General features: G+C 42.0%; 1 protein-coding gene across 5 annotated transcripts in view; it reads left to right on the top strand.

The window, feature by feature from the left end:
- mettl22 (methyltransferase 22, Kin17 lysine) overlaps window positions 1-17,897 on the top strand; it is a 62,336-nt gene that overhangs the window by 13,122 nt on the left and 31,317 nt on the right. For all 5 annotated transcript variants that reach the window (XM_043711579.2, XM_043711577.2, XM_043711578.2 and 2 more), the window contains exons 3-6: window positions 231-593; window positions 9,525-9,565; window positions 9,648-9,792; window positions 12,203-12,274. In XM_043711579.2, the coding sequence (XP_043567514.2) occupies window positions 231-593; window positions 9,525-9,565; window positions 9,648-9,792; window positions 12,203-12,274 (621 nt within the window). The remainder of the gene's footprint in view (window positions 1-230; window positions 594-9,524; window positions 9,566-9,647; window positions 9,793-12,202; window positions 12,275-17,897) is intronic.

The raw sequence follows: 17,897 nt of genomic DNA on the forward strand, positions 1-17,897 counted from the left end.
AAATGTATGTTTTAAGCTTTCAAGCAGATAATGATTTAAAATCCAACAGATAAGAATGTTGTTGCCTTATTCTCATATGACTGTGTTTTACAATTTTAGTAAATTTTGTGACTTCGAGCTAATAGATCATTGGTGTTAGAAAAGTGTACATTAATGCTTTGGAATCGATGAGATATTGGTCGCTAACTATTTGAAATTAATGTTATTTATCTTTTCAATTCATTCTGCAGTCTTTGTGTCAAAGTTTAAAATCCTACGGAATATTATTATCTGCAACAAAGATGACTCAGGAGACTTCAGCAGTGAAGAAAATAGAGTACTTGATGCAGATGATGTTTTAACTGGTCAAATGGGTTGCAGCTATGCTGCTGCAAGTGAAAAGAAATTTGAAGTGACAAAAGACACAGTGCACACTGAAATCCTGCTAGATGATGATGGAGATTTGAATGTTATTCGGAGACCTGTTGACTTCCTTTGTTATGAAAAAAATCTATGGAGAGAGAAAGTATATCCTACCATTATAAGTAAAGGGGAGGAGTATTCCTCTGAGGAGTATGAGGAGGATTGCAGTATTTCCAAAGAGATCAGAATAGGTAAGTCTCTATAAAAGCCTTTATGCATGCTGTGGGCATATTGTAGGACAGAACAAATTACATTGTTGAATTTTCAGAACCTGCTAATAAAATGGATAGTCTCTGTGTTAAGAAGAAATTGTGAGTATCGTTCAGTTGAGTTTTTAAATATTTTGTCCCTAAGTAAAATAATCAGCCTTTTCATGATCTAAAATGTGGGAGGGCAGACAGTAGTTTATTTAAGACATGCTAGAGATCTGAAATAAAAACACTAAGTGCTGGAGAAATTCAGGAAGCCTGGTAGTATCTGTGGATAGAGAAAAATTAATGTTTTGATGCTAATGTGACTACTTTGGAATGGACCTGGGTTAGAAAATGAGTTTGTTTTTGGCTAGAGAAGTGAGTGGATTAAACAGTGAAGGTGCCCAGTGCAAAAGGTAAAGGAAGTGCTAATGATAGTAGAGGAGAATCAAAGGTGAAGAATAAGTGTTAACAGTAAACAATATGTCAGCTCTACTGAGAGAAAACTCATCCAATAGGACACAGGTGTTGAGGGGAATGGAAAGTACACAGTCAAAATGGAAAACAGTGTTCATGGTTGAAGTTGGAGAACTCAATATTGTGTCCTGAAGTCTCTAAAATGCCTAAGTACAAAATGAGGTGTAATTCTTCCAGTTTTCATTGGACTTCACTGGAGCACAGCAGCAAGCTTACTCCAGAAATATTAAAGAAGGGCTTATGCCCGAAACGTCGATTCTCCTGCTCCTTGGATGCTGCCTGACCTGCTGTGCTTTTCCAGCAACACATTTTTCAGCTCTGATCTCCAGCATCTGCAGTCCTCAATTTCTCCCAGAAATATTAACATAAGAGCAAGATAGTTTTGAAATGGCAAGCAATTCGAAGTTCAGAGTCTATCTTCAGTCCAAGTTGAGATGTTCTGCAAAGCAGACAGCCTGAATATGTTTGTTCTGATCGATGTAGGGGAGACCAATTCTGAGCAGTTGTTACTGTAAACTAAATTGAAAGAAGTACAGTTAAAATGCTGCTTCATCTGAAAGGAGTGTTTGAAACCTTGAACATGGAGTAGGGACCACAAACCATTTCCTCTCTGACAAACTGTCCCACTCCTGTCACTTAAACACCTCCTTACCCTGCCATGGCACTTTTCCATGCAATTGCAAAAGTTGTAACATTTGCATTTTTATCTCCTCACTCCTCTACTGCTGCAGAATTCCTTTGCAAGAAGGGAGTTTCACCTGCTACAAGAGTGTACCCTTGACCATTGCTGGTTTTGCGATAGCTCGCCACATTACAAATTTCTGGTTCCCAATATTACTGTTAGGCAATGTGTGAGTAGGTGCTGGCAAGGAGGGAGGGTGAATGGCTGCAAAGTTCACCTCGACCTAGTATGTATTGGTCACCTTTGTGCTCCTTGATAAACTAAAACTAAACATTTTCAAAAATAGTTAACATATGCAATTTTGCCGTCAATTGGCTTTTTGGCCTTTTGACTCTTACACGAGCCAGTACACACACTAAGATGGAAAACCTGGAGTAACGTGGAAAACTTCTGCTCAGCGTTGCTATGATTCAAATGATGAAAAGTACATTTGATTGAATATTTCTGTTCATTCCATGGTTACAACATGCTTCTCCATATTCTGGGTTGGCTTTTTGTGTATTCCTTGCAATTTTTTGCAGATAGAATGACTCTGTGAGGCTTTTCTATCAAATCCATTCATGCTTCACTGGTCAGCCAATGTAACTCGAGTAGAAAATCTGGGTTAAAGTATTACCCAGCTGCTGTTAAGGTGTAACAATTTGCCCTTTGACAGATTTGATTCAAAAGTTTATTATTTTTAATGAGAACTCTGGCTTTTAAATAATAGACAATAGACAATAGGTGCAGGAGTAGGCCATTCTGCCCTTCGAGCCTGCACCACCATTCAATATGATCATGGCTGATCATCCTTAATCAGTATCCTGTTCCTGCCTTATCTCCATACCCTTGATTCCACAATCCTTAAGAGCTCTATCCAACTCTTTCTTAAATGAATCCAGAGACTGGGCCTCCACTGTCCTCTGGGGCAGAGCATTCCACGCAGCCACCACTCTCTAGGTGAAGAAGTTTCTCCTCATCTCTGTCCTAAATGGTCTACCCTGTATCTTTAAGCTGTGTCCTCTGGTTCAGCACTCATCCATCAGCGGAAACATGTTTCCTGCCTCCAGAGTGTCCAATCCTTTAATAATCTTCTATGTCTCAATCAGATCCCCTCTCAGTCTTTTTTTAGATTAGATTAAATTACTTACAATGTGGAAACAGGCCCTTCGGCCCAACAAGTCCACACCGCCCCGCCGAAGCACAACCCACCCATACCCCTACCTTTACCCCTTACCTAACACTATGGGCAATTTAGCATGGCCAATTCACCTGACCTGCACATCTTTGGACTGTGGGAGGAAACCGGAGCACCCGGAGGAAACCCACGCAGACACGGGGAGATGTGCAAACTCCACACAGTCAGTCGCCTGAGGTGGGAATTGAACCCGGGTCTCTGGTGCTGTGAGGCAGCAGTGCTAACCACTGTGCCACCGTGCCACCCTTAAGTCTTCTAAATTTAAGGGTATACAAGCCTAGTTGCTCCAGTCTTTCGGCATAAGGTAGTCCCGCCATTCCAGGAATTGACCTCATGAACCTACGCTGCACTCCCTCAATAGCCAGAATGTCTTTCCTCAAATTTGGAGACCAGAACTGCACACAATACTCCAGGTGTGGTCTCACCAGGGTCCTCTACAACTGCAGAAGAACCTCTTGGCTACTATACTCTATCCCTCTTGTGATGAAGGCCAGCATGCTATTAGCCTTCTTCGCTACCTGCTGTACCTGCATGCTTACCTTCATTGACTGGTATACAAGAACACCCAGATCTCTTTGTACTGCCCCTTTACCTAAATTGATTCCATTTAGGTAGTAATTTGCCTTCCTGTTCTTGCCACCAAAGTGGATAACCATACATTTAGCCACATTAAATTGCATCTGCCATGCATCTGACCACTCACCTAACCTGTCCAGGTCACCCTGTAATCTCCTAACATCCTCCTCACATTTCACCCTGCCACCCAGCTTAGTATCATCAGCAAATTTGCTAATATTATTACTAATACCATCTTCTATATCATTAATATATATTGTAAAAAGCTGCGGTCCCAGCGCTGATCCCTGCGGTACCCCACTGGTCACTGCCTGCCATTCCGAAGTGGAGCCATTTATCACTACTCTTTGTTTCCTGTCAGCCAGCCAACTTTCAATCCAAGTTAGTACTTTGCCCCCAGTACCATGCGCCTAATTTTGCTCACTAACCTCCTATGTGGGACTTTATCAAAAGCTTTCTGAAAGTCCAGGTACACTACATCTACTGAATCTCCTTCGTCCATCTTCAGAGTTACATCCTCAAAAAATTCCAGAAGATTAGTCAAGCATGATTTTCCCTTCATAAATCCGTGCTGACTCTGACCTGTTACTACTATCCAGATGTGTCGTAATTTCATCCTTTATAATAGACTCCAGCATCTTTCCCACCACTGAAGTCAGACTAACTGGTCTATAATTTCCTGCTTTCTCTCTCCCACCTTTCTTAAAAAGTGGTACAACATTAGCCACCCTCCAATCCACAGGAACTGATCCCGAATCGATCGAACTCTGAACATAATCACCAATGCATCCTCGATTTCTCGAGCCACCTCCTTCAGTACCCCGGGGACTTATCAACCTTCAGACCTAGCAGTCTCTCCAACACCAAGTCCTAGCAAATATAAATTCCCTGAAGTTCAGGTCCTTCAGCCACTGTTACCTCAGGGAGATTGCTTGTGTCTTCCCCAGTGAACACAGATCTGAAGTACCAATTCAATTCTTCTGCCATTTCTTTGTTCCCTGTAATATATTCCCCTGTTTCTGTCTTCAAGGGCCCAATTTTAGTCTTAACCATATTTTTGCCTTCCACACACCTAAAAAAGCTTTTACTATCCTCCTTTATATTATTGGCCAGTTTACCTTCGTACCTCATTTTTTCTCTGCATATTTCCTTCTTAGTAATCCTCTGTTGTTCTTTAAAAGCTTCCCAATCCTCCGTTTAAGAACATGCTGACATTTTATTTTCCTGGAAAGTTTTCTTGTTGATTGCAATTTGAGGTATGACACAGCAATTTGCATGAGATATCATGTGATAATTACTTAAACATGATAGGAACACTGGAACAAGAGTAGGCCGTTCAGCCCATTGAGTCTGCTCTTCATTCAATAGATCATGGCTTATAATCTACCTCAGTGCCACTTTTCCAGGTTACTGTCATATCCCTTGATGCTATTAATCTTTAGAAATCTACTGATTGCTGTCTTGAATGTGCTTAATGTTTCAGCTTCTACAAACCATATGGGTAAAGAATTATCCACGAGGTGAGGAAGTTCCTTCTCACCTTAGTCTTAAATGATCTGCCTCCTTATTCCAAACTTTCTGGACACACTACTCAGAGGAAACTTCCATGTAGATCTGTCTAGGGGGAGGCACGATTGTGCAGTGGTTAGCACTGCTGCCTCACAGCACCAGGGACCCAGGTTCGATTCTAACCTCAGGCGACTGCGTGGAGTTGGACATTCTCCCCAGGTCTGCGTGGGTTTCCTCTGGGTGCTCTGGTTTCCTCCCACAGTCCAAAGATGTGCAGGTTAAGTGTATTGGTCATATTAATTTGCCCATAGTGTTCAGGGATGTGTAGTTTAGGTGCATTAGTCAGGTAAAATGTAGAGTAATAGGATTGGGGAATAGGTCTGAATGGGTTACTCTTCAGAAGGTTTGTATGGACTTGTTGGGCTGAAGGGTCTGTTTCCACATGTAGGGATTCTAAGAAAGATCTATCTACCTTGTCAGGCCTTGTAAGAATTTTGTAAGTTTCAATGAGGTTGCTCATTCTTTGAAACTCCAGAGAATGCAAGTTTGATTTCTGCTAACTCTCTTCTTAAGAAAATCCTGATGTCCCCGAGGATTAGTCTGATGAATCTCCACTGCAGTCCCTCTGTGACAAGAATATCCTTTCTTAAGAAAGGCCACCAAACAGAAACCTTCAGGTGCAGCTTCTCCAACACTCTACTTGTACTCCAATCCCTTGCAATGAAGCATAACAAACTATTTGTCTACCTTAATGATTGTTGCACCTGTATGCTAGCTTTTAGTGACTCATAAACAATGGCACCCAAGAAAAGTCACACACTTGAAAATGAAAAACACTCCCACTCATGAAACTCATTTGAAGCTTTTTAATCTTCTCAAGTGTTCAGTTTCTTTGAAAAGTAAATTTCTGTTCAGACTCCCATCAAAAGACAGATATCCCTTAATATACTCTTTAAACTGACAATCAAACAGTGAACTCAGAAATCCCTGCAATGAGAATTGTGATTATGGAAACTCAGCCAAGCATTAATTATGGAGGTGAAAGTAGGTCTTGCAGATGCTGGAGATTAGAGTCAAGATTAGAGTAATGCTGGAAAAGCACAGCAGGTCAGACAGCATCCGAGAAGCAGGAAAATCGGCATTTGCCCTAAACGTCTATTTTCATGCTTTTCAGATGCTGCCTGGCATTTTCCAGCACTACTCTAATCTTGACTCAAGCATTAATTACATCATAACGACATGGTAATATTAGTTGGAAAATATCAACTTGAAATTGCACAAACAGTTAGTAATGCTTTTTCTAATCTATGTCAGATGGCTTGTCTATCAGACCAGAGAAATGAAAAATCTTCAGATCAAGACATTTACGCAAACTTTATCCACTCTTAATGACTTTGTGAATCCCACACTGTGGGTTAAGACCTTTGGACGAAACAAAATAAGATATATTTGAGTTCACTACTAAGTTCAAACATCCCTGCTGATGTGTAATTCATGCTTCACACCCCTCCCCCAAAACTTGAAAGTTTCTCACCTTCATTTCTGTTGGAAATGGGGTGAGAAATCCTTATTCAGATCTTGCCTATCATATTTAAAGGTCTGTGAATCTTCCTGACTCCATGAAGTCAAGATGGGCGGCATGGTGGCTCAGTGGTTAGCACTGCTGCCTCACAGCACCAGAGACCTGGGTTTGATTCCCACCAGGGGCAACTGTCTGTGTGGAGTTTGCACATTCTCCCCTTGTCTGCATGGGTTTCCTCCGGGTGCTCTGGTTTCCTCCCACAATCCAAAGATGTGCAGGTCAGGTGAATTGGCCATACTAAATTGCCAAGTCAGGGGTAAATATAGGGTAGGGAAATGGGTCTGGGTGGATTACTCTTTGGAGGATCAGTGTGGACTTATTGGGCCTAAGGGCTTGTTTCCATACTGTTGGGAATCTAATCTACTCAAAATCCAGTCCAAGAGGTTCACTTAGGTTGTGGTACCGTAGTAGGAAAAGGGAATTTAAAAGTCTTGATAAATGTATTATAAGAAAGGATAGCAAAATCAAAATGTGAGCCTTATTTAATGCCAGATGTAGATGAGGCTTTATTCGATAATAAGTAAAAGACAGATTTATTACATTTGTGATTTGCATCCATTTTCACAGAAAAATAAAAGGATAAAAAGTTGGTAACAAAAGGGAACCTAAAACCAAGTAAAAGGGAAGAAATTAGTGGGTTCAATATGTTTTAAAAAATATAGGATTTGAAAAATGGTGAGACGTATGCTTGGCAACTCAGCAGGCTTTACTTTGATATATTAAAAGACACAGCTGAGAAAATTGCAGATAAGTGAGATTCAGAGCTTTTGCCTTTGGATTGAAAAATTACAAATGTTACACCATCATAAAGACATGAGGGAAGAAGCAGGAAATTACTGCCCTGTCAATATTAAGTCAATTATGGCAAAGTTACTGGAGTCTGTGATCAGGAATAGAGCTTCAGCATTTGGACACATCTGAGCTGTTCAGTAGTCAACATGGAGAGTAATGTGCAAGGCACATCTGACTTATCCAGAAAAATTTATTTTTAGTGGAGGTCGCTAATAGTTTGGATCGAGGCGTGTATATGGAAGTTGTCTATCTATGGAAGTGGTTTCCATGACTTAGAGAAGAACTTTGATATGATTTTTCACAAAAGTTCATTAGAAATAAGAGGATGTGTAATTGGAGGCAGTCTTGGGACATGATTTCATTATTAACCATAAAAATATTTTTTGTTCCAAATTTGGCAGCTGTAACTAATCTGCAGTGGTGCTTCTCAGCTATTGTCACACAAAGACAAATATCCCGGGCCAATTTGACTGAAGTAGAGTTCATTTAAAGGGCGAGTGGGCTCTGGGACTTGATATCACTGGGAAGAGAGATGTTAAGAAAGATAATCAATGCTAATGAGAACTTGAGATTATATTTGGCTTGATAATTACTGTCTGTTACAGACACTGTATTTAAATGATATTGACACCAATGATGATGTCACTCAGTCAACTTCAGTAAGTTAGCAATGTGTTGTTGAAGCTGTGGAAACTCCCTGTTAAATATCTATGTGTAGAATAGGCTGTGGAAATACCCAAACGAAATGCTTCATAGTCTCAGCCTGTTATCTCCAATGAAACACAGCTGGTGATTAAAACAATTTTTGATCAACTGTTCTGACTGTGAGAGAAATGATACCTTATAAATTTTATTAGATTTTCTAACAGACTTTCCAGTAATGATTCTTTGGGGCATGTGATAGTTGTGACCTCTTCATGTGGATCTCCTGACTCAGTACAATTGATTCAACACAACCACAGAAAAAAAATAATTTTTTTGGAACCACACACTTCAGTGTTCTCCAGGTTGAATAACCTTAGGTATAATTCGCCTGTCTTGGCATCAGGTCATGAATTCGTTTCTAGTTTTACTATGTCAATATTATTAACCTCCAACTGAAATTTTAAGTTTACCCAAATGTTGTTTATGCTCCCACTACATTTCAAAGTATAATTATCGTTATCTAACTTGTGGATACGCACCTTAGTTTCTCATTTTCTACCCAACATAAACGAGTATTTATCTAAAATTTTGCTGCCTATATCTTAACTCTTCAAATTTCAGTCACCTATCCACCCTATGCTTGCTGACCAAAATTGGCTTCCTGTTTACTAATGTCTCAATTTTAACAATCTTTTATGTACGTCTTTACCAATCTCATGACCTCACCCTTCCCAGCTAGGCATCTTTGTCCAACCTTACAAATCTTCAAGATCTGTGCACTCCTCCATTTCTAGCTTCCTGCTCATTTCTGATTATTCTCATCTATCATCTAGGAACATTTACACCCCAATGTAATCAGGGCATATTTGGGAGGGTGCCGAGATCCTCACCTGCTCAACTGGCTGGCCGGTTGGCTTGTGATGCAGAGCAGATTCTTGATGAAGGGTTTATGCCCAAAACCTAGACTGTCCTGCTCCTTGGATACTGCCTGGCTGGCTGTGCTGTTCCCACACCACACTCTTCGATGCAGTGATACCAATAGCATAGGTTCAATTCCTGTACAGGCTGGGGTTACCATGCAGGTTCCACCTTCTCAGCCTCTCTCCTCACCTGAGGTGTGGCAACCCTCCGATTAAACCACCACCAGGCATTCTCTCTAATGTGAGCACAGTCCTCTGGAACTATGGTAACTTTATTTCCTTCACATGTATACATATATGCACGCAGATTGGAAATATGTAGTATAACATTTATTTACAATTTGAAATGGAAAGATGGACTCTGTTTTTAATATATAATAGATAAACACTGGAAAAGGCATTATGAGCTCCATGAACATGATAGCTGTCATATTAAAACATAAAGTATGATTGGAATTATTGGCAACTTTACTAAATGTTCAGAAGATGTGAATGGTTAATTTCATATTATGAATGTTGTGTGAGATTTTTCTCATTGAATACAAGGTGTTGTATTGTTTTCTTTTTACAGAACACACTATGGATACTACTTTGGAGGATGTTGGAAAACAGGTACAAGCATCTTGTAGTTTTACATATATACATATATGTATATTTTAACAATCCTTTCTCATTGCAATCTTCTCATCAGTAGGTATGGCGTGGTGCCTTTCTTCTTGCTGATTACATTTGGAATAATAGTTACCTGTTCAGAGACTGCACAGTGTTGGAGTTGGGAGCAGGCACGGGAATGACCAGCATTGTCATGGCAACTGTTGCTAAGACTATTTATTGCACAGGTAGGATAGAAACCTGGTTGGGTAATAGATATACTGGTATAGACAATCAGTGATTGAATACCTTTTGAAATTGTACCATTAACGTGTGCACATGTAGTGAGTAGTTGCTATCAAATCGGTCTGTATTCTGGATAGTAACTCATGTTAGATCAAGACGTTTTCTAATATTGTTTTGCGCAGTAGTATAATTTTAAATTAATTTTGCTATGATTTTTCTATTTAAATAAAGATACATTTAAACCATAACAAGACACACTGACAGTGAACATGTGTTCCAAGAGAATTAATGGGATTAAGTAGAATAGGTGAGGAGACTAATTCTATTAAGGTGTAGCAGCAAGGCAAATCGAACAGATGGAAAATGATGAAAAATATAAAGCATGACCGAGCTAGAAACAATACATAACCCATAGTTTACAGAAAAGCCAAAAGGCTGGTGGATAGTAAGTGATAATAAGACACAGATGCAACAGTGAAGTAGCAGAATACATACATGGGTACGTCAAAATTCTGTAAACCAAAGTCAAGATTTTGAAGAACAAAACTGGAGAGTTTTTGCAAAACAACAATAAATCCACATGAGATTGTTATCTTTACTTTAGTGGTGTGAAAATACAATAACGAGAAAAGTGATGCTTCAGCTGTTATAGAGCCATGGTCAGATGATTTGAAATACTGCATTGCACTTTGGTACTGCATTCCAGGATGGATACCTTAGCCTTGCAGATGTATCAATGATAATGGTGCTTTGTGGGTTAAATCATGAGGATAGGTTGCGTAAAGTTGTCCTTTATTACCTTGTGTTTTGAAGGTGATTGAATTGAAGTGTTAAAGATTTTAAGAGAATTTGATAGTGTGGGTACAGTTAGACCATCTCCTGTAGCAGTAAAATCAAAATCAAGGTGCCATAATATTAGAATTTGGCTATTCACGAGCAAATTTAGGAACCACTTTTTCTTATAAAGGTTAATTGAAATCCTGAACTCTGCTGTTGTGGTTCTGTTCGCCGAGCTGGAAGTTTTTGTTGCAAACGTTTCGTCCCCTGTCTAGGTGATATCCTCAGTGCTTGGGAGCCTCCTGTGAAGCGCTTCTGTGGTGTTTCCTCCGGCATTTATAGTGGCCTGTCCCTGCCGCTTCCGGTTGTCAGTTTCAGTTGTCCGCTGTAGTGGCCGGTATATTGGGTCCAGGTCTATGTTGTTGACTCCATCAACAAACGCATAGACCTGGACCCAATATACCGGCCACTACAGCGGACAGCTGAAACTGACAACCGGAAGCGGCAGGGGCAGGCCACTATAAATGCCGGAGGAAATACCACAGAAGCGCTTCACAGGAGGCTCCCAAGCACTGAGGATGTCACCTAGACAGGGGACGAAACGTTTGCAACAAAAACTTCCAACTCGGTGAACAGAACCACAGCAACGAGCACACCGAGCTACAAATCTTCTCACAAACTTTGAAAATCCTGAACTCTCCCAAAAGATTACAAATGAATTAAGAAGTTACAGAATGTAAATAGATTTTTCCTCAGCATGATTTACCAGAAAACATGAAATGAAAACGGGTAAATAGAATTGAATTGGATATAAATCACTGCCAAATTGAGTGTGGGAAATGTTCAAATGTCTGATTAAACCGCTTCTGTTTCTACTCTGCTTATGAAGGGTAGTAACCAGCTGTTCTTGTATTTGAGCTTAGCTGTGAACTAACATGTCTGGTGGTGAGAGTTCAGAAACCAAATCAGTATCGGTTTGTTGATCTGAAGCCTAATCCAAGTAGATTTATGGTTCTAAGGGCACAGTTAATAAATTTAATCCAGTCTGGTTTCATAATTAAACCTGAGAGGGTAAAAACACGAAAAGGAACTGGGATTCTTCCTACTTACCCCATGTATTCCTGAGTAGGTATTGTCTTAAGCCAATCACTATTCAGTATTTATACTGTGAATTATTGTAGCCCACTAAATTCTTGCAGCATGTCCAAACACACTGGAGAGTCTCTAGGCTTCTCTTAGGCTTCCTAACTTGTGACCAAGTTTTATGAACTTGAAGAAGTGGGGTATGCAAATGCGCTGTCTACATGAGGGATGTGTAGGTTAGTTGCATTAATCAGGGCAAATGTAGAATAATGAGGTAGGAGAATGGGTCTGGGTGGGATACCTTTCAGAGGGTTGGTGTAGACTTGTTAGGTCTAATGGCCTGTTTCCACACTGTAGGGATTCTATGATTCTACATGAGGAAAATGGAAAGTTTACTCGTATAAGTTTGGATCTAAGCACAGTAATGAATTTCCATGTGTGTCAGGCTTCTATTACATGCAGTATCATTCTTCAATTCTCATTTAAAGTGCTGTACAATAATTATAAAAAGCTGTTTTTTAAGTGCTGAGTATTTGCTTTTTGTATTTCTAGATGTTGGTGAAGACTTACTAAATATGTGTGAAAGAAATATCATTGTAAACAAGCATATTTATGAGGCAGCAGGTAAGTTGCGGTGCTTTGAAAGAATTGCAGTAAAGTGACTGTAATTTATATGTTGTAATTCCAATCAATTAGTGACTAGTAAAATTGAATTATTTCCAAAGCAATTGCATTCACACACAATATTGCTAAAATACCAGTCTCATATGTAAGACTTCACTTACTTGCAGTATATCTGTACAATCAGTGTGAGGTGTGTTGCATCAACTGTAAGGCTCGATTATAAATTGAGAGTCAGACCCCAACCTGAATCTAGAGAAGAAGGAACAATGCTGACAATATAGAGTAGTCTGACTTAACAGTTACTGGATTAGTGGTGCTGGAAGAGCACAGCAGTTCAGGCAGCATCCGAGGAGCAGTAAAATCGATGTTTCGGGCAAAAGCCCTTCATCAGGAATAAAGGCAGAGAGCGTGAAGCGTGGAGAGATAAGCTAGAGGAGGGTGGGGGTGGGGAGAAAGTAGCATAGAGTACAATAGGTGAGTGGGGGAGGGGATGAAGGTGATAGGTCAGGGGCGGGGGAGGGTGGAGTGCATAGGTGGAAAAGAAGATAGGCAGATAGGACAAGTCATGGGGACAGTGCTGAGCTGGAAGTTTGGAACTAGGGTGAGGTGGGGGAAGGGGAAATGAGGAAACTGTTGAAAGAAATGTTCCGAGGCGGAAGATGAGGCATTTTTCCTCCAGGCGTCTGGTGGTGAGGGAGCGGTGGTGAAGGAGGCCCAGGAACTCCATGTCCTCGGCAGAGTGGGAGGGGGAGTTGAAATGTTAGGCCACAGGGTGGTGTAGTTGATTGGTGCGGGTGTCCCAGAGATGTTCCCTAAAGCGCTCTGCTAGGAGGCGTCCAGTCTCCCCAGTGTAGAGGAGACCACATCGGGAGCAACAGATACAATAAATGATATTAATGGATGTGCAAGTAAAACTTTGATGGATGTGGAAGGCTCCTTTAGGGCCTTGGATGGAGGTGAGAGAGGAGGTGTGGGCGCAGGTTTTGCAGTTCCTGCGGTGGCAGGGGAAGGTGCCAGGATGGGAGGGTGGGTTGTAGGGGAACGTGGACCTTATCAGGTAGTCACAGAGGGAACTAAGCAGTGACAAGTAGAAAGTGAGGACTGCAGATGCTGGAGGTCAGAGTCAAGAATGTGGTGCTGAAAAAGCACAGTACATCAGGTAGCATCTGAGGTGCAGGAGAATCGACGTTTTGGGCATAAGCCCTTCATCAGGCTCTCGATTCCAAGCATTGACAAGATTGTTTTTGTTTGAGATATTTATGGCAAACTACCAGAATTGATAAAAGAGAAACCATGGATGTATAGTATTAGGATGATTTTCATGAGGTATTTAGTAAGATGCCATGCAAAAAGTTATTTCACATAGTTGATAGTATTGGGAGGAAGATCGGCTTGGATTGAGGATTGGTAAACAGACATAAAACAGAATAACAATAAAACAGTAATTTCCGGGGTGACAGTTTTTTTATTCATTCATTCACAGCATCTTGATGTCACTGGCTAGACCAGCATTTATTGTCGATCTCTAATTGCCCCGATAATAGTTTAGAGTCGACCACAGTGCTGTTGAGTCATGTAGGCCAGACCAGGTGAAGGTGACAGTTTTGTTCCCAAAAGGACATTAGTAAACCACATTGTCAAGATAAAACACAATTAACAATAGTTTCATGGTCATCATTAGTCTCCAAATCATCATTAGACTCTTAATTCCAGATTTTTATTTTGTTCAAATTCTGCCACCTGCCATGGAGGTATTTGAACTTGGATGCCCAGGCCATAAACTGGCTCTCTGGGTTAATAATATAGCAATAGTACCACTAGGTTATAGTCTCTCTGTAAATCAGATATTATAATCCTACAAATGTGACACACCAGAAACTATAAAAACAGGAACAGTCCACAGAAAAAGATATCTGAAAGGTACAGACATTTAATTAGAAACTGATCCTGAATGTTTAGTATGATCTGAAATAGTTTGAAAACAAGCAAACAGGATCTTATAACTCATAATGAGATATTGGTAATAGCTATGAATACATCAAAAACTGATGATTCAGGCTTAGACGTATCCTGAGAATTAGAAGATATTATGATGAACATCATTTAAAAAGAAGGGAAATGGGAAAGGAGACAGTGCTACAGCGGGCGGACAGAGAGGGGAGCCGGAAGGTAAGCCGAGGCCAGTTTAAATTAACGTTTTTCTTTTCGCAGTCTGTGTTCTTTTTTCAACTAGAAGCGGGAACCCGGAAGTCGTCAACAGAGGCTTCTGGGAAGGTAAGAGGTTTAAGTGGAGAAGGAACCCGAGACACTACACGTGTAGTGTCTCCCACCTTCCCTCCTCCTCTAACCTAAAAAAAAGGACTCAGTCGGCTGAACAGGTAAGCTACTTAGTGTTCTTGTTTTGGAGACTAAGTGTAGAGTTATGGCAGCGCCGGCAGTGGAATGTTCCTCCTGCAGGATGTTTGAGGTAGGGGTGACCACCGATGCTCCTGCCGACTTCACCTGCAGGAAGTGCAGCCAGCTCCAGCTCCTCACAGACCGCGTTAGGGAACTGGAGCTGGAGTTGGATGAACTGAGGATTATTCGAGTGGCTGAGAGGGTGATAGATAGAAGCTACAGGGACGTAGTTACGCCAGAGAACAGAGGTAGCTGGGTAACAGTTAGAGATGGGAAGGGGAGGAAGCAGGCAGTGCAGGGATCCCCTGTGGTTGTTCCCCTCAACAATAAGTATATCGCTTTGGATACTTTTGGGGGGGACGGCCTAGCAGGGGTAAGCTGCAGTGACCGGGTCTCTGGCACGAGGTCCGGCTCAGAGGCCCAGAAGGGAAAGGGGGAGAGGAGGAGAGCACTAGTTATAGGAGACTGTATAGTTAGAGGGACAGACAGGCGGTTCTGTGGACATGGGCGAGACTCTCAGATGGTTTGTTGCCTCCCAGATGCCAGGATCTGAGACGCCTCGGACCATGTCTTCAGAATCCTTAAGGGGGAGGGTGTGCAGCCAGAAGTTGTGGTGCACATTGGCATCAACAACATAGGTAGGAAGAGGGGTGGGGAGGCCATTCAGGAGCTCAGGGAGTTAGGCTGGAAGCTAAAAGCTAGGACAGACAGAGTCGTCATCTCTGGGTTGTTGCCGGTGCCACGTGACAGTGAGGCAAGGAATAGGGAGAGAGTGCAGCTGAACACGTGGCTGCAAGGATGGTGTAGGAGGGAGGGCTTCAGGTATTTGGACAATTGGACTGCATTCTGGGGAAGGTGGGACCTGTACAAACAGGACGGGTTGCACCTGAACCAGAAGGGCACCAATATCCTGGGAGGTAGGTTTGCTAGCACTCTTCGGGGGGGTTTAAACTAATTTGGCAGGGGGATGGGATCCGGACTTGTAGTCCAGCAAGTAGGTTAGCTGTTTTTCAGGATGTCCAAGAATGTAGGGAGGCTGTGGAGAAGGTAGCACTGACAGGGAATACTTGCGGACACAGAGATGGGCTCAAGTGTGTACACTTCAACGCAAGGAGTATCAGAAATAAGGTGGGTGAACTTAAGGCGTGAATCGGTACTTGGGACTACGATGTTGTGGCTATCACGGAAATGTGGATAGAAGAGGGACAGGAATGATTGTTGGAGGTTCCTGGTTACAGATGTTTCAGTAAGATTGGGGGGGTGGTAAAAAAGGAGGGGGGGTGGCGTTGCTAATTAGAAATGGTATAATGGCTGCAGAAAGGCAGTTCGAGGGAGATCTGCCTTTGGAGGTAGTATGGGCTGAAGTCAGAAATAGGAAAGGAGCAGTCATCTTGTTGAGTGTTTACTATAGGCCCCCCAATAGCAGCAGAGATGTGGAGAAACAGATTGGGAAACAGATTTTAGAAAGGTGCAGAAGCCACAGGATAGTAGTCATAGGCGATTTCAACTTCCCAAATATTGATTGGAAGCTCTTTAGATCAAGTAGATTGGACGGGGCAGTGTTTGTGCAGTGTGTCCAGGAAGCTTTTCTTACTCAGTATGTAGATTGTCCAACCAGAGGGGAGGCCATATTGGATTTGGTACTTGGTAACGAACCGGGACAAGTGATGGGCTTGTTAGTGGGTGAGCATTTTGGTGATGGTGACCACAATTCTGTGACTTTCACCTTGGTTATGGAGAGAGATAGGTGCATGCAACAGGGCAGGTTTTACAATTGGGGGAAGGTTAAATACGATGCTGCAAGACAGGATCTGAGGAGCATAAATTGGGAGCATAGGCTGTCAGGGAAGGATGTCGTTGAAATGTGGAACGTTTTCAAGGAACAGATCCGACGTGTCCTTGATATGTCCTTGATATGTATGTACCTGTCAAGCAGGAAAGAGATGGTCGTGTGAGGGAACCTTGGTTGACGAGGGAGGTTGAATGTCTTGTAAGGAGGAAGAAGGAGGCTTACATAAGGTTGAGGAAACAAGGTTCAGACAGAGCGTTGGAGGGATACAGGATAGCCAGGAGGGAGCTGAAGAAAGGGATTAGAAAGGGAGCTGAAGAGAGCTAAGAGAGGGCATGAAAAATCTCTGGCGGGTAGGATCAAGGATAACCCCAAGGCCTTTTATGCGTATGTGAGAAACATGAAAATGACGAGAACGAGGGTAGGTCCGATCAAGGACAGTAGTGGGAGACTGTGTATTGAGTCGGAAGAGATAGGAGAGGTCTTGAATGAGTACTTTTCTTCAGTATTTACAAATGAGAGGGACCGTATTGTTGAAGAGGAGAGTATGAAACGGACTGGTAAGCTCGAGGAGATACTTGTTAGGAAGGAAGATGTGTTGGGCATTTTGAAAAACTTGAGGATAGACAAGTCCCCCGGGCCTGACGGGATATATCCTAGGATTATGTGGGAAGAAAGAAAGGAAATTGCAGAACCGTTGGCAATAATCTTTTCGTCTTCACTGTCAATGGGGGTGGTGCCAGGGGACTGGAGAGTGGTGAATGTTGTGCCCCTGTTCAAAAAAGGGAATAGGGATAACCCTGGGAATTACAGGCCAGTTAGTCTTACTTCGGTGGTAGTTAAAGTAATGGAAAGGGTACTGAGGGATAGGATTTATGAGTATCTGGAAAGACACTGCTTGATTAGGGACAGCCAGCACAGATTTGTGAGGGGTAGGTCTTGCATACAAGTCTTATTGAATTCTTTGAGGAGGTGACCAAGCATGTGGATGAGGGTAGAGCAGTGGATGTAGTGTACATGGATTTTAGTAAGGCATTTGATAAGGTTCCCCATGGTAGGCTTATGCAGAAAGTCAGGAGGCATGGAATAGTGGGAAGTTTGGCCAGTTGGATAAAGAACTGGCTAACCGGTCGAAGTCAGAAAGTGATGGTAGATGGTAAATATTCAGCCTGGAGCCCAGTTACAAGTGGAGTTCCGCAGGGATCAGTTCTGGGTCCTCTGCTGTTTGTAATTTTTATTAATGACTTGGAAGAGGGAGTCAAAGGGTGGGTCAGTAAATTTGCAGAGGATACAAAGATTGGTGGAGTTGTGGATAGTGAGGAGGGCTGTTGTCGGCTGCAAAGGGACTTAGATATGAGGCAGAGCTGGGCTGAGGAGTGGCAGATGGAGTTCAACCCTGTCAAGTGTGAGGTTGTCCATTTTGGAAGGACAAATAAG

Source organism: Chiloscyllium plagiosum, unplaced genomic scaffold (genome assembly GCF_037043375.1).
Source record: "Chiloscyllium plagiosum isolate Xiang-an unplaced genomic scaffold, Cpla_swu_hap1 HiC_scaffold_20, whole genome shotgun sequence".
NCBI classification, from domain to species: domain Eukaryota; kingdom Metazoa; phylum Chordata; class Chondrichthyes; order Orectolobiformes; family Hemiscylliidae; genus Chiloscyllium; species Chiloscyllium plagiosum.